Source organism: Poecilia mexicana, unplaced genomic scaffold, assembly GCF_051168715.1.
Source record: "Poecilia mexicana isolate PSO_F unplaced genomic scaffold, ASM5116871v1 scaffold_20, whole genome shotgun sequence".
In the NCBI taxonomy this organism is placed as follows: Eukaryota; Metazoa; Chordata; class Actinopteri; order Cyprinodontiformes; family Poeciliidae; genus Poecilia; species Poecilia mexicana.
Window position 1 is genome coordinate 15,081,305 of NW_028263389.1, and position 26,522 is coordinate 15,107,826.

At 38.0% G+C, this 26,522-nt stretch overlaps 1 protein-coding gene across 1 annotated transcript in view; it reads left to right on the forward strand.

The window, feature by feature from the left end:
* plxdc2b (plexin domain containing 2b) overlaps window positions 1-26,522 on the forward strand; it is an 83,473-nt gene that overhangs the window by 25,591 nt on the left and 31,360 nt on the right. The window contains exons 2-4 of the mRNA XM_014982910.2: window positions 9,794-10,011; window positions 17,016-17,162; window positions 20,584-20,653. Of these exons, the coding sequence (XP_014838396.2) occupies window positions 9,794-10,011; window positions 17,016-17,162; window positions 20,584-20,653 (435 nt within the window). The remainder of the gene's footprint in view (window positions 1-9,793; window positions 10,012-17,015; window positions 17,163-20,583; window positions 20,654-26,522) is intronic.

Genomic DNA, 26,522 nt, shown 5'->3' on the forward strand with positions numbered 1-26,522 from the left:
CGGAGACGGAGGGCGACAACAGATGGAGCATCATGTCCGGCAGCTATTGATGGAAAATACTCGTACCACGAACGTTTGTGTTTTTCTTGACTTGAAATATTTCCAGAACCACAATTTTTTTCTTCCATGTAAGCAGTATTAAAAATTATGAAATTATACTTTTTAAAAATCTTTGATAATTCGATATTGGAAATTAGTCATTGCCTTATTTAAATAGCTTGAGAACCTACTGGAGTCCAGTTTATTTGTAAGATAAAGCCAAAAAATTGACTGATGATGCTTTTTTTAAATTTTATTTTCAACCATGTAGAATTGCAGCCATTTTCTCTACATTTACACTCTGCTCAACCCAACATTTCGATATAGGAAAAAAGTTTGATTCTTACAAACAACTAAAAGCAAACATGACAATTTATTTGCTATCCATAATTTTTGCTGGCAGTGATTTTCAGCTGACTAAAAGGTCTCTTTAGTTTAAACAGTTTTATTCTCTGATGCACTCTTATCTGTGTAAGTGAAAATGACTAAATATCTTATCTGATATTTAAACAAAGCTTTACCGAGGACTGTTCTCGTACGTCTTATCGCCAGCAGGTACCTTGACTCTCTTTGAACTGTGGGAAGCGCCAGGTCAAAAGTGTGACGAGGTGGACATATCAGCATGCGCTCTGCTCCAGGAACGCTGTAGACGGGAGAGGGGATGGCAGGCTGCAGGGGCGAGCAGATCCTTAATGGTGATGGATTAGCGAGGAGGAGGCGGACAGGCCCAAGGGTCCTGTCTGGTCTCACACAGAACTCTTAACTCTGACAAAAGTGAAAAAATACAGTTAATGCACTTGGACTGCCTCTCAATCAAATTCTACCTGCAGGAAGAGACGCAGACATGAAGACCACAAACACACACACGCATACACACATAGATCTCGCTTCTACATCGAATCAATCTCCGGCTAAAGAGATGCTCCGTTTCTTGCACACGCTTATGTTGCCTCGGAGTTACCTTGCATATTGATTGCTTTCAGAGAAACTGCTCTGTTTAAGTGATTAATCAGCCTAAAGCACTCTGATCAATTTGTTTAAAATCTGTTAGATGTATATAGTACATTTAACATAATAGAGGTGTGTATTGTACTTTATGTCCAGTAGGTAAAGTATTTCAAGCAATTCAATAAATTCCCTCCCTCCCCCCCAAAAAAATTAAGTGTATCACATGACTAAAGGACATACACAAAAAGGCAAGAGAAATAAATGAGTCAGGTGATATTTAAGTCACCTTTAAACAGTATTACAGCCAGTAGTCCTTGCATAGAAAATACTGTATCAATGGCCAAAGACATACACAGACTAATGTTGAGCTAGTTTCCTGTATTTGGTTTTAGAAACCTTCTGCAGAAAGTTGTTGAGGTCGAAAAGCAAAAGAGGTTTCAGTTTCCGTGTCTCTCATTGCAAATTTAATCCACTCTTTGGAAGAAAAATACACTTTGACTGGATCTGATTCTTGGACCCGCTTTCTCCTGTGCTTTGATGTCGCTGCAGGTGACGGGGCTTGGAGAAAACACAATAATCACACCAGAGGATGTGTGTTGATGCATGATGGGGATGGATGAAGGGGAGTCGGTGGCATAAAGAGTTATTGGTGCTGACCAATCTTTAAACAAGCTACAACAAAGACCTTGCAAAATACTAGCAGTGTAAAGAAACATAATTGCAAACTTTCATGATGTTGAATAGAAATTCATCATATCACTATTTGGGCGGATGGTTGATATGGTTTGGTGATATGCATTTGATATATGATCAGCAGCTTGTTCATTGTTGCTTTTAATAAAAGCAAAAGATGAACACTGGACCTCATCTGCATATTTAATGTTGAGCATGCATTTGATTTCATGATACCTGCCTGAAAACTGTCTGTCTAAAGGTCAAAGCATCTATTTTAGCTACTTTCTGAGTCTTGACACCACTGAGGTAAAGCCAGCACATCAGCAGAGCGTGTTTACATTTCTGTTCCTCTAAGGTTTGGTAGCAATTTTACAGCTGGCCCAAAATATCCAGGATATCGGTGCGTCAGCAAGTTTCTGACCTCAAACCCCTATGAGGCTGAGAAGATGAAGAGATAAGCTCTCGGCAGGAGCTTTGAGTGGAAAAGTGCTTTCATTATAGGTGAACAAAGGGGTTTATTATTTTTATGTGGAAGATGTGTAGCTATGTCTGACAAAGTATTTAAAAAGACTGTAGGGAAATGAAAAGAGTCAAAGATGCTAAGTAATATATTTTTTTTTCCTCAGATGGGACTTTTGGCAACAAATAACGAACTACAGCAGATAAAATTTTGGAGTATCCGTCACACCGCCTTGATCTCAGTCCTAAGCAATATTTTTGGACGGAGATTAAAAGGAGAAATCTGAAAAGTGTAGCTGGAGGAGTGGACTAAACTTCCTCCAAACTGTTATGAAATCCGTTATACCAAACCTTTAAAATAAAGTTATACAATTTAAAAGACTGTCCTGCTGAATTCCAAAGAAATTAATGCAAATGTCTGAATGTGAAGACAAAAAATAAAACAGTCTAGAAAAAGTCATTTTAATTATTCTTGAGAAATTTTAATCATTCTGATCATTCATTATTAAATGAAAAGTTTAGTGTGATTTTATTGTGTAGAAGTGATTAAAAATGCCCAGAGGACAAACATAATTTCTTCCCGAATCATTACAGCTAAAAAAAAAAAAAAAATACATAAAACTGCTTCATAAATGAAGAATCCCAGTCAACTGCTGAAGAGTTTCTTATCAGGAACTTTGCTGAAAATGAGTAAAATTGTGAAAATATGCACACACACAAAAAAAAAACCCCTCTGAAAGACCTTCAGAAAGCTGCTTCCCCGAACAACTTTAAAAGACTGCAGGAAGGTCAGGCTTCTTTGAAGCAAGACATGAATAACCGAGGTCTACCGAGAGATTTCCAGCCTTGTAATCTGCTGGAGGATCTTCACTGTGTCCGGCGATACGTTGCCTGCTGGCCTTTACACTCGCGATGAAAGGTTCAAAGCTCCAGTGCTTCTGAGAGTTCATTACTCTCCATCTCACTCAATGTTATGAAACTTTAGACAAAAGCCATGTCTGACTGGAGTACTTATCTCCTGGATGCTTTTGTTAACAGGATGCACTCTTGTGGTCACGCTGCTGCTTGTGCTCCATAACTGTTCATACCTGCTTTGCCCGATCTAATTTTACTTACACTTCCTCTACTGGCCAATAAAGAGCCACTAAAACCACCAGTTGCACAAAGAAAGCCACAGCGGTAACGGCAGACTGTATAATGATTGACTCCAGAAGTTTATACCCTGTGTTTTGAGGTTAGATCCTTAGAGTTTGGGAATGTTTCTGGGAGTTTAGTGGCGTAGCTGTCTGAATTTAACTGGATTGAACAAACCTTCCATCAAAACCTCTAAAACTGGTTGGAACACCTTTTTATTTCATCTCCTGACAGGCAGTCCCTGATACTTGTACTCTCTTAGATGCAATACCTTCAATGTGTCATGTCACTGGGCCTTCTAATGAATTAGTCTCTGCAAATTGTAATTTACACCCCCAGCCTTCAGAAATTGGCTTTTATTTTTAGTCTCCAACATTTTTTTTTTATCTTAGCCAACATTCCAGGATGCTTGCTCATTACTTTGTGTTTGTCTCTTAAATATAGTGTTGCTATGAGCTTTTTTGCTCAACTTTATTTCTTTAAAAACAACAGGAACATTATAGTTAATATGTGGAATCTTGCACAGTTAATCTTCATAGTATCTGCCTAATATTTCCTTTAAACTTTTGTTCTTATTCTTGCTTTGAGGGGAGCCCTTAGCCCTCTCATCGTAAACAATATACTATGATGACACCATGATTTACCTTGGAAATAAGGTCTTATAGTTTAAGAAATAACAGATGATGGTTATGTTATCCTACTTTGGACTTAGCGACTTAGTGAAGTTGAACTCAGGGCTTTGACTGGGCCATTCCAGGACCTTGATTCTTTCTGGAAATTTGATGTTTTTGTATTTCCCCATTTCAGACTTGACCAACCACACAAATAGCTTCACATTTTTGCATGTTCTGGATTTGTGTTTGAGACTACTACTTTAGTCTTTCTCTGTTGAAAACACATTTTTTCAGAGGTCTTGTGATTCATTCAGATGCAGTTTGCATACTCAAGTTGTGCTGCCATGTATCTTCCTGGTAACTCTTCCTTCCAACCCATAATTGTTCAGTCATTTTCTAAATGCCCAGTTGTGAACTCTAATGTTTAACATGCAAATTGTGGCCTGCAGAGTGTGTGATGGAGCTCTTGGGGCTTTTTGGTCAGTTTGATCTGGCATTGGGTTAAATTTGTGGAGACATCCATTCCTGGGCTGATAATCTTTCTTTCTGTAGAGTGATGGATTCTAAATTGACGGGAAGCAATTGCTTCTCCATGAACATTGCTAATGCCTTTCTTTCTTTTTCATCGAAAATCCCCTCACCCCCTTCCATTCACCTTCCACATTGTTTAACGCCACGTCTGGACTCATTCCTGATTATCTCGAGTTTAGATGAATTCGAATGTGTTCTCTTGACTTTGAGTTGTTTCAAACCGCCTCTGCTTTGCGGGTGCTGACTCTGTCTACCTGAGTTTAACATTTTCTCCACTCAGCTTTTTCTGTACTTTTATGCGTTTGTCTAATGACAGGTTGCATTTTAAAGAGGGCATGTGTAAAATGCAAGATAAGACAAGTTCGGAGAGCACTCTTTGCATAATAGCTTCAGATAGGTGTGTGTCTGGGGCTTGAGCTCTCAGTGTGTTCTCAGTCGACAGCTATGAATTGTGTGCAATCCATTTTCCGTAAGACTGTATAATATATCTGCAGCTTTAAAGAACCTTGGGTTGATATATTTTTAGGGGAACTTGTTTTTAAAGGTTGAACTTTCTTTATTTTAGCTCAATTTTGCAAACTAAATATCTCAGCTTTTCTGTCTCTTAGTGTCAGCTTTGGCTTCTAAAACATGCAGGACTTGTTTAGAAATGTTTGCCACTCTAGCACAAACTTTGAGATGAACCTGATGAACCCGCCTCGTTAGACTAAAATCAGATTTGTAGGAGTTTGCATGACAAATTGAGTGAAGGCGTATTGAGCGGCTGCGGGCATGGGCCACTTCAGCTCCAGATATATTTAATAAGTAAGTCATGTAAAATCCTCCTGGAAGCAAAATGAAATAAGAAAGGTCGTTCGAGATGACTTTCAAAAAGTGAAAAGTATGATTTCCATCGTGTCATATTACCATATAACTGCACTTGATCACTTGTGATGCATACAGCTGTAAAATCTGAGCTGTACCCATCAGAGTTTAGTGACAGATTTTGTCTGAAAGCCTTTGTTCGCACTGGATCTGTGCTAAACCGACAGCTAGCTTGTTGACGTTTCTATTCTGATAGCTCACAACAAAGTTACACCCAAACAGACCAACTCCTAAATTACAAAAGTCTAACAAACGTCGATGCAAAAGTCAACATTACAGTGGCAGTTCATACTCCAAACACTAGATGTCAGCAAAGAGCTTCCAATACAATACTTAATATGCATGAAATATGCATTAAAAAGAGATATTTGGATAAATTAGGATTGGAAATGGACTGAACAAAATTTGTGGGCTATGTATAAGTGGTTAGCATGATTAGCATGTTTAGCATACACTTTATGCAGTAAGTATACTTCTGCCTTAAGGAGGAGATTTCCAAAATGGTGCCAATGTAGACAATGATGACCGATGTGGAGAAGGCCTTCAGTGTGGTCTGCTGTTTAGTTGATAAATAAGCTCTTAGAGATTGAAAGACGGAGAAATTTCTGATGTATGAACTTTTTGTTCTGTCCTGTGCAGAAATTAACCTCTTTATAGATGCATTCAAATAAAAGAAAGTAGTTTCCATTTTCATGAGCAGCCAGTAATGTGTGTCTTTTCTTTTGGGTGAAGCCCAAAAGAAAAGGAAGCAAACAAACTAACCTCAATGACAAAGGATGGGTGCGGACAGATGTTGTTTTTTTTTCTTTCTGTGGTTTTGCAGTCACCTCCGAGTCCTCAAATGGTCCTAGGTGGAACCAAATTATAGTTCCTCCGGTATTTTGTGAATCAGAGCTGTTGACAGGTGTGAGTCTGGCCAGCAAGGCTGCACGACAAAGTCAGGGTGAAAGTATGCGGGGGCTTTCATAGGCACTGGAGGAAATATGGACGGAAACGTGTCTCTTCTCACACAAAAGTTGAGGAGCAGACTCATCCGGGAGCAGAAGCCTTATACTGGTAGGGGTGGATGGGCAGGGAGGGGATATTTTAGGTGTCCCTTTAAGGGTTTTCCCCTATTGCCCTCTTAAATCCATGACAAAAGGCCCCAATTCTCCCCTGGATAATAAGATACTCAGCCATCCCTGCACCACAGAGGAGGTGCTCTCATGAGAAACGCAGGTGCAAGTGATCCTTTAAAGGGTGACTCATTATGGCCATTCAGAGGAAGGTTCTGGGAAAAGAGCAGCCAGTTATTCAAGACCCCTATCTTATGTTATCCAGCTTTCAACTGTATGTTGACAACCTGAGGAAGAAAGAATAAAATAGATGTCTCTATGTAGGCAAAATGGTTCTTGTAGATGCTTCCTAAATTAGCTTGTATATTAGGGGTGCTGACAGGAAGAGGCCTGTGCTGCTTTGTCTGCATGGATGTGACTAAAGGCCATTAGACACAGAGTGGGAGTCAGAATATATTGGAGATATACTGAAAATGAGACGGCAAGAAAATATTTTTAAAAACAAAATCTACTTTGGGGACAAAGCAGGAAAAGAAAAAGTTCCTACTGATGCTTGGAAAACATTTTTCTTTTTTTTTTCGACAGACAGGCTTTGCAATTATTAGCATTTCCGAATTAAGGTATAACTTCAATAAAAAATGCTTGACTTTGAATACATTTGCACTGAGAATTGAATGACATAAAGCACAAATGTTGGTTTTGATGACAACATTGCTCAGCACCATTACAGGTGTCACACAGACTACATCATAAAATAACGAAGCATTGTAATAATAACCAAAAATAGCATCACTCAGATCCCTATTCCCTGTTGTCATTCATTAGGAAGATATCTCACAATTTATACCCGTTATTGGCCCAAACTTAACTTAATTTTCACATATTAATGTGTAATCACTTTTTTGTATCTCTAAGAAGGAAAGCCGTTTCATTGCTCGGTAGACAAAAATGACCCAGTCATTGAACAAAGGATCTAAAAATGTGTACTCTGTGGAAAACCTTTTAAGCACGCTGCATAGCTTTGTATTCAGAGTCAGGGAGAAATTATTCATGGAAGTTTATTTTTACTGGTCGTTCATTAAAAAGACTTCAAACAGAAGAACACTGCAACGGGAGCCGTTAATGTCTTCAAAACTGATTGTTTAAAACCTTTGGTTTTACTATTTCTGTTGAGTCAGAGATGTTTTCTATTCACCCGAGCCTACACGAAAATGGATTTTTATATTTGTCTCGCCAGACGATCGTTAATCTCTCCTGTTCTTGAGCCAACTGTAACAACTCTTGTTTTTACACTTAATCATTTCATGACATTAAACAGTAATGCTGGGGTAAATGAACTGATCTCATGGCACATTTCTAGGCATGCGCACCAGTCAACGCACTTTATCACTATTAATGTCATTGAATCGTTTGTTCTTTCAAACGCAACGACGGTCCTGCATAACACTGATTTGTGTTGGGGAAAGCTGGAGTTGAACACCTAATCATTGGCAGACAACTAATCAAGTTTAGGATCGCAGGGCAGCTGATTGTATGCCAACTACTATTCAAGAAATATTAATTATTTGAAATGCCTGTATGCTCATCTTTATCTCATGAACGATGCTAATTAACCCAAAGAGCTAATAAATGACCTCTTGCTAACAAGTGTCCTGTTGCTCCTCAGCATATTTTCATGTGTGTTCGTATACTAACATTTAGAAAGAAGCTAAAATTATATGTCTTACAACTGATTTAAATATATTTACTAGTGGTAACAGAAGTCTATAAATTTTTGATAAATCGCTGTAACTTTATGTGTCACTGGAGTTATTAAATTCAACATGTAAGTCCATTTCTGCACGAAGAGTAGCGGCTCAATTTCAGAGCCTTGTAATTATTCTCTGAAATCTTTGTATGCATGTTGTGACACACAGTACTCCCACCCATGTTTCATACTCAGGAGTCTGCCCTGGTGAATTCCTCCAGATCAACACCCTCTTCCACAAGCAAATTTATCTTGCTGCTTTTTTTTTTCTGCTTTGCCACTGAATCTGTCAACCTCCACTTCGGGTGAATTAGCATCTTAAGCTTCTCCATTTACTCCCACTCCTCCCCCTTTTGGAGAACCACTGACCCGGGGGGCCCAACAGAAGGAGGAGGACAGCTCTCAGATCTGACCATGAGCGTGAGAGAAAAGAGACAAGGGGAAGGAGTAGAAAATATGCTCTGCTGGTTAAACCCTGTGACCTCTGTCTCGTAAAATAGAGCACAGATCAGTGACGGCTGAGAAATCAGCATTTCTCTCTGTCCTCAAGCCAAAACTATTTGCATAAAGTACCAACGGCATGCCAGCACTTTGTAAACGAATCTTTAAATGAGAGCTATGAAAATGAAGTTTATTGCTAATTGTATCAAACCACTTAATCCTATTAGGGTCATGTGAGGCACAATGCTGTCTAGGCATGCTGAGTATTGGAAAATTAAGGGAAACAAACTGGAATTATTACTGCAATTGGTTGTTTGTAGATTATTTTAGCTGCTCACCTGACTTATTGTAAAACAACACTAAACAGTAATTTAACATTCTCTAATTTTTTTATCTTTTTTTTTATTTTTTACATTGAGTTCTTGCTTGGACAGCCCATATGGTGGGTCTGGTTCCCACATAGTGTCATATGACAAGTTGCTTTACAACAGAGTACAATGAAATATTTCCACTTTTGCACAGACCGAGATCTAATGGAGGAAGACTTTTAAATATTTCACAAGAGCTACTTTGTTTTTATTGCATGTCATACCCGGCAATTACTTTTAGGAAAACCAAGAAAATTGTAATTTGTTTACACATGACAGAGCAATAATAATAAGAGATAAAATATCTTTACAGAAACACTTGGGTTCAACTTTTCTTTTGGTGAGGTCTCAACATGACTAGAATGAATACTAATTGAGTTTTTAGGATCTAATCATGTTGCAGACAGTGCTTTTTTTTAACTGAAGAGAATGAAAATGAAGGCAAAGTGTTGAATGTCAAAACTGATGAATCTGAATTATAAGACCAAGAATTAACTGAATTCTCTAACTTTAGGTTTAAGAGCAACTTTGCAAGGCACAATTAGCAGAAATTCAAATTCTTTTGTTTTAAAAAGAAAACAAGTGATGCCATTATTTGGTTTAGCATTTTATGATTATCATTATTATTATTATTAGTCTTAAAGTTCAGGTTTTTCTTAGTCCTTTTCTTGTCCTGCTAAGAATTTTGTTGTTTCATTTTCTATCATCGAGTATGTGCATCTTTATATATTCACCTGCCTCTATGCATTTTGACTGGCTAAATATTTTAGCTCCAGAGGTAACGTCTGCCTTAGTGCATCATTTGGATTATACTGTATTTGTAGTGACGGTTTAAATTTGTCAAACACAATTCACTACCTTAAAGTGGCTTACCTCTTTTAAAGGTGACGTCTTATGTTTTCTTGCATGTTTCTTTAGGGGTCTCTTATTCGTATGTGTTGGAGCGAGATGGAGACGAGGGGGCAGCGGTGGACGTAAGGCTGTACAGTCACCGGTGGAGGAGGTGGCTTCCCCCAAAACCTCGTAACATGGACAGCAACAGGGCCAGCCAGGAACAGGAGCCGGAGCCGGAGGAGCTGGAAGGTTTCCCCGGCCTGCTGTCCGCAGAGGACACAGACAACAGCTCCCAGATTGAGGTAAGTCTGGGAAAAAATGAACACCGTCACTTGGTGTTAAGAGCAGCGAGTAAAAGAAGTCTTTTGCTCACTTAAACCTGAGTATTCATTCATAGAACCTTAACTTCAGTGTGCAAAGGGTCCAGTTAGTTGGCGAATTGTCCGCATCGCTTTTCGCAGCTAAGCCTGGTCACTTTGTTGCTGTCAAAAAAAATGTTTGGTCTTGCTGATTTTATTTTAAGATGTGATCACCACTCCTCTCAGGAAAGTTTAATCTAAATTAGGTTCCCTTTTAAGTGGTGCTTAAAATTATTATTTGGTCACATTGACTGATCAAACCTCTTAAATATCTAAGCAATAAAAAATATATATATGAGGAGGAGGCTTAAAGGTTTAATGTTTCATATAAAATGAAGCTCAGTCTTAAGGTGTTCATATGTGGGAGTGGAGCTCCTTAAATCTGACCTCAGATGAATGGAGCAGGAAATTAACCCGGATTCCTATGAGAACACATCGGTCAACCTGCAGGAGATTAACAGCCATGCTTGACCTGCGTTAGAGTCTGTGGGAATGAAAGGCATCAGGCTGCCACCTTTTTGTGGCGTCTTGTCTGGTTCTCTGCACCGAGGAGTTCAGCCATAATGACGGCGGGTGCCTGGGCTCAGACGGCTCGTTAAGTTCTCCTGCAGCTTCTAATCATCTCAGGTTCACAGGCGCATGTCTCCCAGCGAAGACGGAGGAAGCTTTGATCGCCGGCTGTAAACATTCACGCACACACTTGTGTACACGGGCCATTTTGAGCTCAACACACTCAAAATGAAATATTCTGCTGAGCAGGGCTAAATGGCTTCAGAAAACCTCTTTACGCCAAATGTGCATGTTATGTGTTTATTGACGTTGCTACCACACTTTTGAGATCTGTGCTTGACTTTCTGTAAAATTCAACCTATGCATATTTTATTAGCAGTATTCCACGACTTAAGCTTTTCTGAACGGCATATAAACACTGACAATATATACATTATTGCTGAAGGAGCTTTAATAATGTTATTGAAAACTAATATTGGAAAGATCCTAAACACCTGTGATTTGACCTTTCACCCATTATTTATTTCTAACAAGGCCCTCTCTGTTACTTTAGATCTGGTTAAATTGACCTCTTTTCTGAACATGATGTCCCAAAACATTCAAGATATGAGTGCTTAAGATTATATTGTTCTTCCAGGATAAACTATTTGTTTAGTTACATATCAGACAGTCCTCTAAAACGGAATAATCTTTTAGTTTAGACGCTTTTAAAGTAATCCATAATACAATCATGATTAGCTCTAACCTTCAAGAGTGATAATATAATCAGTTATTGACTCAATTTGATGTTTTGTTTTATTCTTGCCCAATTGTGCTTCAGAGTGATCCAAAATCAGAAACTTTGCAAGATTTTGGGCAGGATAAGTGTTAGCCTTTAACCACAGAATAACATTCAACCTTCATAAACATGTTCTTGAAGTAGCAACAGCTATGCTCAGTTATTCATTAAAAAGTAAACTTTAGTATCACAAATAATAGCGTTTTATGTAAATAACATATTTTGATTAATAAGATCATATTTATACAATTACATATGCATATATGTTATACATAATAAATGTATATAAGAGAATAACTACGTATGATTAGAAGTCTTCCATCATATTTTTTTTTTTTGCTAATTTGGCAAATGTGGCATAACCAGGCCAAATGTGACCTTGGTCACCGTAAATATCTCAACTTCTTACATTTTTTTTTTCTTGTCCAAATTTGTCATAAATGTTTCTCTGGAGATGGTTAATTTGATCACATCTGAGAAACTAAAGTAACATGAGTTAGTTGTGCCAAAATCTAAAGTAACATTCCAGCATTAAAATCATTGTTGTGTTAAACTACTTCCCGTTTTAGTCTCAGTTTTGCCTGGCTGACAAATCAACAAACAAACAAAAAATAACTCAAAATATTTGTTTTTCATTTCAATAAATCAAGCCTACGTCATTTAAATCTCACCTTAGTCTGTTTCAGTTAACTGGTTCACATCTTCCGTTGCCAACAATGCCTCATTTTGTTTCACCTTGACTTGAAAGTTTGAATGAGGCTTTAATTGTAGAGCGTCTGACACACTGAATGGATTTTACTTACTGGAGGAGCTCTCCGGATCGTTAATCCAGATTAAAGAGCTCCTTTGCTGACTTGGTCTTTAGGTTGCTGTGAGAAATTGTGGAAAAAAAACCTGTGGGAACGAGTCAATATGGCCACTGACCATAAGCCAGATCTCATTTATTTAGTGCAGAGGTGTTTTTCGTGTTGTCACTAATGGATTTTTTAAAAACTATTCTGGTAGTAATTGTTTTCTAGATTCTTGGTCCAGTTTTTATTTTAACCTCAAAATTTATAATTTATACTCCTTAAATGTTGTGTCCTGCATGCAATATATATATATATATATATATATATATATATATATATATATATATATATATATATATATATATATATATATATATATTTATTTTTTCTCTCTCTCTAAACAATCCCCAGGCAAGTGGGACAGTATTTCCGTCCAACTCTTGAAAGCAAAAGCTTCCCTCTTTACTATCATTAATTATACATCTTAACAACATGAGCCAACCTGAAACAAGTTTACACCTGCAACATCCACTTTGATGAGTGTTGCTATAGGCAACCTGGTACCTTTAAGGCATGGTGTGCTCACCATACCTAAAATGAAAGCATTTTTGTTGTGTTGTTGAGGTTAAGGCTAAGAGGCATCATCATAGAGTTTATGATTTCATGAAAAGATTGATTTCTTAAATGGTATATGGGGGGAAAAAATGGTGCACAAGCAGACCATGGAGACAATACAGGGCAAATTAGGACGAACACTTAAGGGAGCAAGTGAGAGGCAGAAAAAGGGAATGGGCGGGGGAAATAAACCTAAACAGTAACATACTAAATTATACAGAATGAATCCAAAAATCACAATTCAGAATAACTGAACTAACACAAGGAATAATACAATGATACAGAAATCTAAATTGAAAATAACTGAAGCAAAAGTCCAAAACACTTGGGGGATTATAACAGTTTGTGTTTCCGGCTCAGTGGTCACTGCTGAAAACAGATTTCCAGTTCGTTTATCATGACGTCTCTATTTTTATTACAGATGTTTGCATTTGTAGGTTTCTATGAATGTTGCAAGAAAGTTTTTTAAAGGTGTGAGCTTGGAAAATGTTTTCTGTTAGATTAGCTCAGACGCATTATGTTGACAGTAGTCATCAGAAAATGTAAGCCTCATTTATTTTTAATGAGAACGCTCGTTCCAGCTTGACTGAATCTCACACATTCGCAGATCTTTGACATAAATATTCAGGAAGACAGAACACGCTCCCCCCCCCGTTTGTTTCCAAGCTATGTAGTAGGACTTTAAGTGTGACATATTTCTTAGCTGCAAAATAATGTTTTACATGTATTAAATGTACTTCCGCTTGACTGATTGGGCTGCAAAATCACCTTAAGATCCTGAATACCAAGCAGACATAAACCTGAAATCCCTGACCTCAAGCCAGTTCTATATTTCTTAGTGTGATAAATCTTTCCCAGTAGACACACACTCTACACAGCTCTGCACACTCAATTCAGACATCCAGGAGCCGCTTGGAAGATGTACAGCAAAATGACAACTTACAGTGTAGAAAACAGATGAAAAATTACAGAATGCAGCTAAAAGAACCTCGGTGACGGTCGCTGATTGAAGCCGTCACTATTTCAAGTCTTATCTCCTCCAGGAATAAAACAAACACACAGGAAACATGTGGCAGGCTCTGTGATGACAGATTGCACAGACAACAGTCTCCTTCAAACCCACACCGCAGCGCTCGGATGAAACCGAGAGAGACAAATAAAGTCTTGGACAATTGATAAGAGATTGAGTTGCATATTTACTGTCTTGTCCATGTTTTCACATTTGTCCTGAAACTGAGCCACGGCTCCTCTCGGTAATTAAGGTTTGTCAGTGAAAGTGTGTCCTGCTGATTGGCCTGCTTGTTTAACATGCTTCAAATCAGTGCGGTAAAGTCGAGTAAGTAGAGAAAATGGTTGGACAAGTGACTCTGTTGCTCTTTACTACTGGCTTCAAATTCAAAATCTAATTGCTCACTGATACCCATTGGATGGTATAGACGGGTAAAAAGAAAATGTGTGAAAACTGATTTTTCTGCCCTCTCATACAGCTGCTGCAGGTTGGAAATGCTCTTCAAGTGAACCCGAATGTGTTCAAAAATTCATCCTCTGCTTTCACTTGAGATCATGAGCTTGTGGATGTGGTGTGTAGCCCATTTTGTACAGTCATGAGTTGAACACCTAAATTATACATTAGTCTGTTGGATTCGGATCATGCTGCTTTTTGAACTAGTGGAACAGAGAACATAATATTATTTAATAAACTGAATCCTCTTGGCAGATTTGGGGTAACATTTTGAGTGTCCCACCTTCTTATGGGACATTTAATTTGCAATTTGTGTGAAATTAGTTGCAAAAATGTTTTTAGGAGTTCATGTTGATCAGTGTTCACCTGTAATAAGATATGTTGGTGTTTTGACACGTCAGGAAACGATAACATTATTATTTACCTCTATTAAAATGCAAGGAAACAAACATGAATTATGCAGCAATGAAACTGCTTTTGCAAATGCAGTTCTGTGCAGCAATGCCTCCAGACACCATCTGCATAATTTTCTTAATGTACTAAACTGCCAAAAGTGCTTGGTCAGCGATAGTCCAGAGGTCTTGTAGCTACAGACTGATGAACTTTATGCAGCCTTCAGATTTCAGAAGCCCTATAAACATGTTTCACTCTCTTCACCCCAAATATGATCTTAAAGCATAAGGCTTCATTCAAGGTCTCTTTGCTATTGGAAAGCCATCCAGAAGTGGAAATATGTTGGCATAATACTCAGAATAATTCAATATTGATGTAATGGGCACCTGAGGTAAAAGCCACAAACACAAATGAATGGAAGCCTTCAGTGAATTTTCTTTTTCTTTCCGTCAAAGTTGCTACTACAGTTAGCTTTTTAGAGCACTGTAGGCCTGCATTTGCTCATTTTTAAACATTTTTGGTTTTGTCTTGTGTTGAATAAGACTACCAGGTGAGGGCTCCCATTTTGGCGACTCGATTTATCTACTGAAATAACTGTGAATAAAGGTTTTTGGCAATGTTTTTCCAGGATAAATCAAAATCATCATGTTCAGTTTCCAAATTTGCTTTGTCAATTCTGAAACATGATTCTGTTTTTATCTAATATTCAATTATGAATGTTGAGGTTAGTTATTAGATTATATCTCCAAGACAAAAAAAAAAGTACTGCTCCTGAAGGCAAACCAAACTAAAAAGAGAAATATTGCGCTTTAGTTCTCTTTGTGTCTTGGCATTTTGACAACCAAAGTGAAATGGCTCTTAAAGTCGCTGCCTGTATATCAAAGCAATCACAGAACAGAGTGAGCTTCCTTTATTCAGATCACAGCCAGGAGACGCTTGCCCCTCCCCGTCTGCCGATCCAGCAGAACATTAACTTTAACTATGTTTTAGATAAAAGACACAGCTGTTATGTATCATTACATCCAGAGGGAAAGACGGATAACAAAAACATTCCTCCTAATTCAGCACAGGACACAATAAAAGCAGACAGGCTCCTGCTACGTAGCTTGTAAAAGTCAGTAGATGTTTCTGTTACCAGCAGCAGCCTTGACTATGCAGTCTGGTTGAGAATTTAAACAGAATGGACATGTTGTATGGTGATGTAAATGTTTGTATTGTGTTTTCATAATTTGCACTTGAGTAAAATGTGTTATTCTGTGGGCCCCTCCTATTTAGTATCAACATGCTCAGGGTAGCTCAGATTCTAACAAGCAATAAGATTAGTTGCCATAACTACGCAGATGATACACAGCTCTTCATTACGACGCCACCGGGTGACCATGAACCCATACAAGCACTGAGAAGATGCATTGATCAAACCAGTGCCTTAACTTTCTCCATCTGAACAGAAACAAAACTCAAGTTATTATCTTTAGCCCGAATGGATTCAGACCTGAAATATCAGAGACTCATAAAGACCATTACAAAGTCGGCCTTCTATCACATGCAGAACATTTCTAGGATTAAAAGATGGCCCCCATCATGATCTAGAGAAATTCCTCCATGCGTTTATCTTTAGTTGAATTGATTACTGAAACAGTGTCTTCACAGGTCTGCAGGTGATTCTGAATGCTGCTGCTTGAGTTCTCACTAAAACCAGGAAGATGGCACACATCGGCACCGTTCTGAAGCCCCTTACTCTGGCTCCCTGTAGCTCAGACTCTAAAATACTTTTGTTCATAAATAACTGAATGACTTGGCGCCAAAATGCATCAAGTATCTGTTGTTGTTGTTGCATCAACCATCCAGACCACTCAGATCTCAGGTCTGCTGTGCATCCCCTGAACCAAAACCACATATGCAGAAGTATTCAGTTTCTGTGTCCCACTAATCTGGAACAAGCTTCCAGAAAACTGTAAAACAGCTAAAACACAGAGTTCCTAAAATCAAGTCTTAAAAACCAACTTAAGAGCTACATTTAATTAGCAGTAACTGGAAAATAGACTGATGCTGGTCTGTACAACAACTTTTTATTACTCCTCTTTTTGTGCCACTGGAACATAATGTGTCTGTGTCGTGTAATTTTGTTCAATTTTGTCACGTAAACCACTTTGAACTGCCTTGATGAAGAAATAGGCTTTAAAAATAAACTTGACTTAACAAAAAATAAAATAACAAGATGTTCCTCCATAATTATGCACTACTTTGTGTTAGTCTCTTATAAAGTCCTATTAAAATACATTCAGGTTTGTTGCTGCAACATGGCAAAATGTGTGAACTTTAGCAAGACACTACATTTTCCTTTCTTACTCTTGTGTAAACTAAAAGCCAAAAACCATTTGTTCTGTCATTCTTTTAGGAAGACATGGATCACAACTACTACACATCAAAAACATACGGACCGTCAGATCCTATGAGCAAAGACTTGTGGGTAAATATTGACCAGATGGAGAAGGACAAAGTGAAGATCCATGGGATTCTGTCTAACACACACAGACAGGCGGCGGTAAGTCAACAACAGCAGAACTGGAGATTTAGTGGACTCTAAATGTTGGATTTAAGCCCTTAGTCATTGTCGTGCTAAAATTCTTGTATTAAAATATATTTTCCGAGATATTTTGAATTAACAAAGAAGCATCCTAAATCAGCTTGGAAATACTTCAGGCCCTATGACATATGGTAATAAATGAAACCTAGTGAACAGTTTCCTTTTTTGCAAATCTCTTCATATCCCCTAAGCTTTTTCCACATTGTAGCAGACTACAACCGCAAACTTTAAAAAAATTTAATTGGGATTTCATGCGGTAAACCTGCATAAAGCAACACAAAGTAGTCAAGTGAAAGAAAATGAGTTTTCAAACCGATTTGTTTTCTTTACAAGAATAAATGTGAAAATGGTGGCATGCATTTGTTTTAGCCATCTTTACCCTGATTTCTCTAAATAAAATAGAGCTCAACTACCTGCAATTGCAGGAAAATAAAGCATAAAGCCCTTATATAATAAACTGATATTTGTCGTTGTAAAACGGTAAGGTGTGGGAAGATCAAAGGCGCGTGAAGTCTTTTTTAAATGGCCTGCAAATTGAGAGCCTTTCACTTAGTATGCTGCATGTACATTGCCTTTAAAGCTTGGCAATTGACAGTTTATATCAGTTAAAGTGTAGAATTTTTTTTATGTAAAACATTAATGGGTTTAAATGCCTTGGAGGTTCCTTGGGATAAAAATCAATATTTTAATGGAAGCCCATCCACGGTGGTACAGTGCTATAAGTTATAAGGCAGTAGGCTCAAGTTCAAAAGTTTGGCATTAACATAAAAATAAATCAACTTAAAAAAAACAAATAAACAAAAAAAAACTCAAAGTCACATATTATAAGGTTGAAATAAGAGTTGCAGTTGCAGTTTTCATTTACAGAGGAGCTTTAAAATTCTTCCACTGAGACCAAATCATCAAGCTTCACTGTACTCTTGATATTATTTTGACTACAGGGCAAAATAAGAGCGCACAGGTCCAACAAAGTCCCAAAAAAATTCTGGGTACTCCAAAGAGAATCTCGAGGTCCTCATGTTATTTATTTAAGATTTAGATGTACTCAAATAAAATGCAGTTTATTAGCCTAATTCAACGATACTTTCTGCTTTGGGGTGAATCCATCAATACAGTTCAAGTTCAGGGTAAGCTTGGTTTACCAGATACATGTGGCTTACACACGACTTTCCCTGAGCTTTATTATGAATACATTGATTTCATTTATTCTTAAGAATAAAAGTAAGCGATATTAATTATTATTTTCTTATGAATTACTTTCTTGTGGACACTTTATATTATATATTTTCTTAATTGATGCACCACAAGTTTCAGCTGCCTATTCAGCTGCTTTGTTCTTCTTTTTACTCTTTTTTTTTCTCCAGATTTCTTGATTGGATACCAATATTGTCGACTACAAGCCTGAACACAGTTTAAAATACAGAGCTGCTGTATGAAAATGTTGATTATACATATAATGTAATCTCATCACTTCTGCCTAATGGTTACCTTAATGCTGTTGATGCATTGCAACAACAGGCACCACCGGACACTAAATAAATACGACTTATTTCTTAACAAGCGTCACCTAGTGTTCACATAGGTCTACATCAGATGAGTTTTGTTTTTGTTTTTTTTTTAACCAAGCTCTTCTTTCTTCGAGAAGAACTTCACTGTGTTAACCTCTTAGGAGTCAGTCTAACACTGCAACACAAATGAAACCGTTGTTTTATTTACCCAAAGGGTCCACAATTGTCATCTTTCTGTCATAATATATTCAAGATGAGGTGAGTTGAGGAGTAAAAATCCAAGGTTTCTACATGCAGTTTAAAGTCTTTTCTGCAGCTATGTTTAAAGCCCCCACTGCTCACAGGTCGGTGCAGGCAGGTGACCCATGTGAGCTGCATACTGATTCAGTCATGAGGCAGCAGCCACCGACCAGAGAAGCAGAACAGCATGGCAGCAGAGAGAAAGGAAGTAACCTGATAGAACAATACTTGCTGAGAAGTCAGAATAGACTCCCACATTGTGCACATTCTGCTCCTCTGCCTTCATTTTTTTTTTTTTTTGCCAGACATGAGGCGTTGCAGCTGAAAAAGATATTTAAATGACTTTTATTATTCTCTGTTATTATCCTCTAAATTTGACTTAGTCTTACAAATCAGTAAAAAGAATGTCCTGAATCAACAGACAGTCAAATAGGACACTTGGCGCTTTCGGCTGATTCATTGAGAACGGAAAACCATCTGTGCTGGAATCATCTGTGGTCTCGTGACGGAGGGCAAACGTTTTAAACAAATAGTTTATCGCGATGGGCAGTTAAAGCAGAATGTGCTCCTTTCCAGACCCGCCGGCTGCCAGCGCAGAAAAAAAAAAAAAAAAAAAATGGCTGATAAGGTCAGAAAACAAAACACATCAACAGAGGTCAGCTCCATCAGAGCTTTGCTGAGAAGTTAAGCTGTGGAATTGGCTGCGCAGCTAGTGAGATTCAGGGCGGTTTACCACAGGATTACTAATGCAGGGCTATGTATTCCAGTATTTATTGCAGCTGCCAATCTCCGTTCTCTCTTCTGGCAGTTACTGTGCCATATTCGGTGTACAGATGAAATGATGCGTCCATAAACCATGGTATGCGAGTCAAATCCTGCCAAGAGTGGAGACAAAGTGGTGAATGACACAAATGTGTGCTCTGAAGCAAAACGTAATGTGAAATCTTTCTAATTTTCGCTGATAATTCAAGACTTTTGAGAAAATATGTCTTTTTTTGCTATATTGTAATGTTTATACTGAATAACTTTATCAAAAGTGAGATTATTTTAATGACAAAAAGCTCAAAATAGGAATACACATTCTATGTTCATATATTATATGCATTAATATCTATACTCTCACTAGTTTACTTTTATTGAGTTGCTTGTTGTGAAGCCAGACTGTTCTGTTTCAGAAAGCATTACTCTCATTTGAATTTCACTCTGCATACGTTAAGTTCACTTACTTTACTTGTATTTCAGGATTTATGTAAAACTACAAAAAAACTTAAAATACATTTGAAGAAACGGTTTTTGAAAGACGAAAAAGTTTTTCCCCTTGAGTCCTGAAGGCCGTTACAATCTGCTTTTTAATAAATACCCTGTTGTTTATTCTTTTAGGAACAAGAAAATCACATTTTATTGCCAAGATTTGTCTTTTTTTCTGTACTCGTGACAAATGTGTGGCAAAGATAATCATTTATATTCTTTATCTTCGCAGTTACAAACAAGACTCCTCTATATTTACTGTTCCCAGTTCCCCTCTGATCTTTATCCTCTGCTGGTCTTTAAGATAAAAGGAGTCTCTTCTTGGATTTTCTGTTCCCTTCATCTTCCTGACTCGAGCCATCTGTCTGTTTTTCCACTCACAGAGAGTTAATCTGTCCTTCGATTTCCCGTTTTATGGACATCTCCTGCGTGAAATCACTGTAGCAACTGGTGGTAAGTTGGAATATGCTCTCTGAATAGTAGCTGTGTCTGTAATTGTTGGACCAACTGTATGTGCTTGGCAAAGTTGAATGTACTGTTATTTTTTTTATTGCTATGCGGTTTAGGAGAGAGCTGGGGGGCTTACAAAATTTCTATGGAGATAATAAGCAGATCTTTGCTATGCTACCTACCTGGTCGACTGCTCTATTGAAGTGTGGAACCTAATATTTACATACACTCCAAAAAAAACCCCACATAATTATTTTTTCTCTCACTTAAAATCTTGTCCCATGTTTTTTTTTTTTTATAAAACAGAATTTTTTGACATATTTGGTGGAAAAAGTGGGGATCCTGTAAACCTGAGAACACTGCCCCAAGTATGGAGGTGTCTGCATTATGCCATGGAGGCGTTTTGCTGCGAGATTAACTGGTGCACTTAACAGTTCATTGCAGTTCATTCATGATTAAATCAAGAAATAAGAACATTGTGCTGAAATATTGAAGTTACTTCACAGAGACATCAACCAAGAAGTTAAATCTTGGACACATGAAAGTTTCCAAAAGGGAAGTCTACCAAATACAAACTACATGTCCTGTAAGCTTCAGTTAAAAAAATAAATATAATTGTCTCCCTCTCATTAGCAAATAGAAATATTTTATAAAAGGGGAAAAACTTTAGTTTCGGATTCAATGCTAGACATTAAAAAATATATGCAGTGTATGCAAATATCTGATGTCAATGATATATGTATCCCAAAATCTTGCCTTTGCGTGAACTAAATTAGAAGTATCAGGGTTAAAATGTCTCGTTTGGCACAAATCACACAACGGAACCACGAACGGCTGTTGTCCAGCCAAGCGGTCGGCATGATGGGAGACTGTTTAAATTTCTCACCTCCATGTAATCGTCTGCTAGACTGAAAACAAACCGCTCCCGGCATTCAGCACCAGCTTCTCGCGACACCAGACTTAGCTGGGGGAGAAAACCAGACCCGTGGTTTTTGGGCTGGAAACACGAATCGCTCCGCCAAGTCGCACCCTGATAGACTCGGATACGTAGGTGGGGGGTATCAAGACGAGGAAAGTGACACGGCGGTTGTGTTCACCGCTGTGTGCAATGCAATTTTCCACTTGAGTCTTGACAGCAAGACCACAAATACCCCAGCCAGCTATTATCACATCAAAGACCAAAGCCCTGCTTTTTTACCCAACTACTCTAGAGATGCAGGGCTGCCTTTCGCTGCCTCTGAAACAATATAAAAATGATTTGTTGTGGCTATCGTTATTATCTTCGCAGTCTTGATTCTTATCTCCGAAAACTGCTTTTAGAGTCGCTCTGTGAGGATGGGCACGGGCCGTACTAGCAGGGAGGAGATAACAAGAATTTGCATTCCTCTAGACTGGGATGGAGAGGCGTCACCAAGCAGTTGTAGCAAGAAGAAGAGGAGGAAGAAGAGGAGGCAGCTATCTTCCTCTTACAGGCCTCAGGGGTTTTGTCTCCGAGACGGCCTTCTCTCATATCCCTTCGTCAGTCAGCCCATCCTCTCAGCCATCTTTTCGCCTTCATTCCTGTCAGCAACTCAGCTTTTACTCAAGGCATCATTTTTTCCACTAGACTTTTACATCTAAAAAGGATCATTATAATTCCACTTTCCACTGTATTTATATTGTGCCCATTCACTAGAAACATAATCTCAAGACAAGACGCTCCAAGTCGTATCCAATTCCGATTTAAATCCCGTCCAAATGCAATTCAGAGGAATCCAGATGATTCCTTTTCAGTCTGGTTCAGATCCAGCTACATATGACCAAATTCAGTCCATATTAGATGACAGTGCCGTCATATTCAGGTGATCCCAGTTTGTAATTCATCAAGTTGTTAACTTTGCAGTAAACTATCACCCTGTGAAGCCATGTGGCAACCGTGGACAAAACCTTTCAGCTTTTTACAAAATGAAAATGGGGCCAGTTTCAGGATCTGCTGACTTGGGATTGAGAGAGCAGCATGGAAAGACAAAAAAAACAAAAAAAAAAAACACAAAAGCACAGAGACAGGAATACTTTCTATAAGAAAGAAAAACACTAAGTTAATGGAGGGATAGCTGTACCATTGGCTTTACTTGCAAACAAGACATAGCTAAGCAAAAAAATGTATATATATTATTTTGGAAAGGAAAAAAGCACACAAGGTAAATGACAGCAACAGATCCATACATGACATTATCCAGATAAAAGACTCACACAGAAACACCTGGCCAGGGGAACTTTCTATGTGAAAGAAACTCTGAGAATAAACAAGAGGAAACAGCAGAGTGAGTAAAACATATCAGTATAGCTTTCAAGGGCGTTATCCTGAAGCAACATAGCTAACCTAAATGATAACAAAAACCTAAACCTCTATAACTGTAAACTTTATTAAAAGGAACCTAAAGAGGGAAAGTTTTAAACCCGGTCATAGATGGCTGTCTGCCCCACCAGTGAACATGAGAGCTGGTTATTAGTCTGGGTTTTGTTTTGTTTTTTCTGGTTTTTATTGTAATAAAGGATAGCAGAGGTGTCACTTCAGGAGTTTTGCATTTATCGTCCGTCTAAACCAGGGGTGTCAAACTCAATTTCACTGAGGGCCACTTCAGCATATTGGCCCCCCTCAACGGGCCACATTGACGGTACAAATCAGGAGTGCATCCCTGCTAAAACACCCCAGACAAAAGGTTGACTTCCCTCATTCAGTTCTGTAGAGGCTTATAATGAGTCAATGGTCCAGGTGTGTTAGAGAAGGAATGCATCTAAAGCTGCAGATGGTAGCTCTGGAAAACTAGACTTGGGCACCCCTAGCATAAATGTATAAAAATACAATGTTAAAAATAAATTAAGCACCACCTCATATTGTTAAATATCTGATTTTATGTATTGAAGTTTTAAATATTGCATTTGAGTTTCCTTGGCCTATAAAATGCTGGGGGGCCACATGTGCCCGCGGGCCTTGAGTTTAACACATGTGCATTACACCATAGAACTGCCAATTGGTAATTGAAGTAAAGTAGCTTCGATTTCAAAGAAGCCTACATTGAAGTCGATTGGCAAATGAACCATCACAAAAGAGGAAGGCTCTTGTTGTCTCCCTGCACCCCAAGAGATGCATAACCTACAAAAACCATTTCTGTCTGGTTTCGAACCAGAGACCTTTTGCATGTAAAGCAAACATGATAACCACTACACTACAGGAACTGAGCTTCTCTGCTTTGTTTCAGTTTGAGGTTCCAAAGTTGGTGATGTAAGATGCAACGCATGAAAATGTCAACTGAGGCTTGCACTCAGATGCCTGGATTCAGAGTACAGACCATGACACCACAGAACCCTTGTTGACTTTTAGTAAACACCTGTGATGAATAGAATGTGTAAAATCTGTTTCTGTCTGGTTTCAAACCAGAGACCTTTTGCGTGTGAAGCAAACGTGATAACCACTACACTACAGAAACTCATGCTCGTTGGACTGTTCCTGGTAGATGATCCACATTTTGTTAGAGACTAATGTCAACAATGGGCATGGAACAAAGTCAAATACTTACAGATCCTCTCAGAGAGCACAGTAACTTGGTGAACAAACTGTCAGAGTTATACTTGTGCCTAATTTCACATTACAGTCAATAAACTAAGCCTGGGATCAAAAAATTGTATTGAAGATGTCATTAGCAGAGACAAAAGGTTCTACAGAGACTTGGCTAAATGGCTAAAAAATTAAATCAATACTTACAAATAAAAAATGGTTCAAAAATAAAAATTAACACATTAAAATAAAAAATATCTCTGAAATACAATCAACACTTGAAAATTAAAAATGGTTCAAAAATAATATCAACACTTCAAAATACAAAATCTCTGGAAAATAAAATATTATGTATGTTGTTTTGAAAAACATTAGAATATAAGCACTTTTATCAAATCTTCATTGTGGTAAGATCATGTAAGTTCTTCTTAAATCCATAGAAACTCAACAGTTTGTAAGGTAGGTGAGTTAGCTCAGCAGGTTAAAGCACCGTGCTGGTAATGCTGAGGTCACTGGTTCAAACCCCATATGGGGCAATTCATGTCCAAGGTCAACACTTCAAAATAAACAAGGTTTCAAAAATAAAATCAATACTTCAAAATTAAAAATGGTTCAAAAATAAAATAAATAAGGGTTCAAAAATAAAATCAATACTTACAAATAAATGGTTCAAAAATAAAATTAACACTTTACAAAGGTTTCAAAAATAAAATCAACACTTCAGAATGTATAATGGTAACTGTTTCTGTCTGTTCAGTCCAAAAAATCAATACTTACAAATAAAAAATGGTTACAAACCTTTGGTTGAAATGGCACGTTAATTCAAGTCTCCATTACAGACCAGAGAAAACTAAAGAGAATGCAACGTTGTGTTAATCCATTTGAGGAGCCGGTAGTTTATCTTGAGGAAATAAATGACGATGCAAAAGTTAATTAGACTGTAACATGCGCAGTCCGCTGCTCAACCACTGCGGAATTAGAAAGAAACCGCTGGAAGTAACTCATCCAGCGGATTTAACAAATGGAGCCTTCTGGGTGCAAGTTACCCAGGAGAGCGGCGCTCTGGAGGAGCTGCAGATGTAACATCTGTCCGTTTCAGAGAAGCGAAACCACGCAAAAAAAAAAAAAATCCTGGTAAAAGCGCACACCGGACCGCGCAGGGTAAAACACTCACAGAGTTCAGTTGATCTGTTTGGATCAGACAGATCCAACTGACTGATTAATTAGCGCAGATTTGTCTGCAGATGGGAACCAGGAGGAAGTGCATTCAGACCCTACCGGGTGAAATGCTGCTAATTTAAGTGAAGTCGCTTAATTTAATTTATTAAAAGTTATTGGGGCCACGTGGTTTTTGTCACTACGAGAAAAATGTAGATACATTTATCTGCTTAAACTGTGATGGGATCTGGATTCACGGTGAATATTAACTAAACCGCATAAAATGCGGCTAAATAGCCAATGTTAATATGATTGTGATTTCACGGATAAAAATAGTACATGACCGATTTTTTTTTTTTTTATGTTGTCGGTCAAGATAACGGATAACAAAAAAAGTCTAGCGCCACCTGCCGCCCTGACACCAACTCACACACATCTTCATTCACAGTCTTACTTATAAATCGATCGATTTATAAGTAAGACCAAGTCCAAGAAAAGAAACATCTGTTTCTTTTCTTGGACGTTTTGATGTTAGCTTGTCGATGTCTCAGTTTTATTCGCTGGGGAAATCAATAAGCAGCTTGAGGTGACTCTGCTGCTCTCTAGTGGCGAGAAGCCGTAATTGTTGGCTGGTAACAATCGGAATGCATTGTGGGAGATGTAGTTTGTAGTCAATTCGTGCTCAAAACCTATTTTAAGTCAATCATCGGCCTATAAAATGCTGGGGCGGGCCACATAAAATGACAAGGCGGGCCACATGTGGCCCGCGGGCCTTGAGTTTGACACATGTGGTCTAAACAGTAAAAGAGCCAATAACTCTCAAACACGACATTGTTTAGGCAAGTGGCCTTTTCAAATGCCTCTGATCCACTTTCATGTTTACATGCCAAAACTCTGGAATCATGAAGCAAAACATTTTTACCAGAACACTTAAATGTGTCAGTTGGTTTATAAAAAAAACTATTTTTTAATGTGAAAGGATGACCACATGGTCCACCCTGAAATATCAATGACAGGAAGATATAAAACACAGAATGCTGACCTTAAGGATAGACAGGTTTCAAAATAAAACAGGAACGAGGTCTACAATGACTAACTAACTAAAGTCCAAAACATACGTACATTAAAATAATTACAATCAAGTCTAAGGAAAGAACTGAATAAATTTAAAATTTA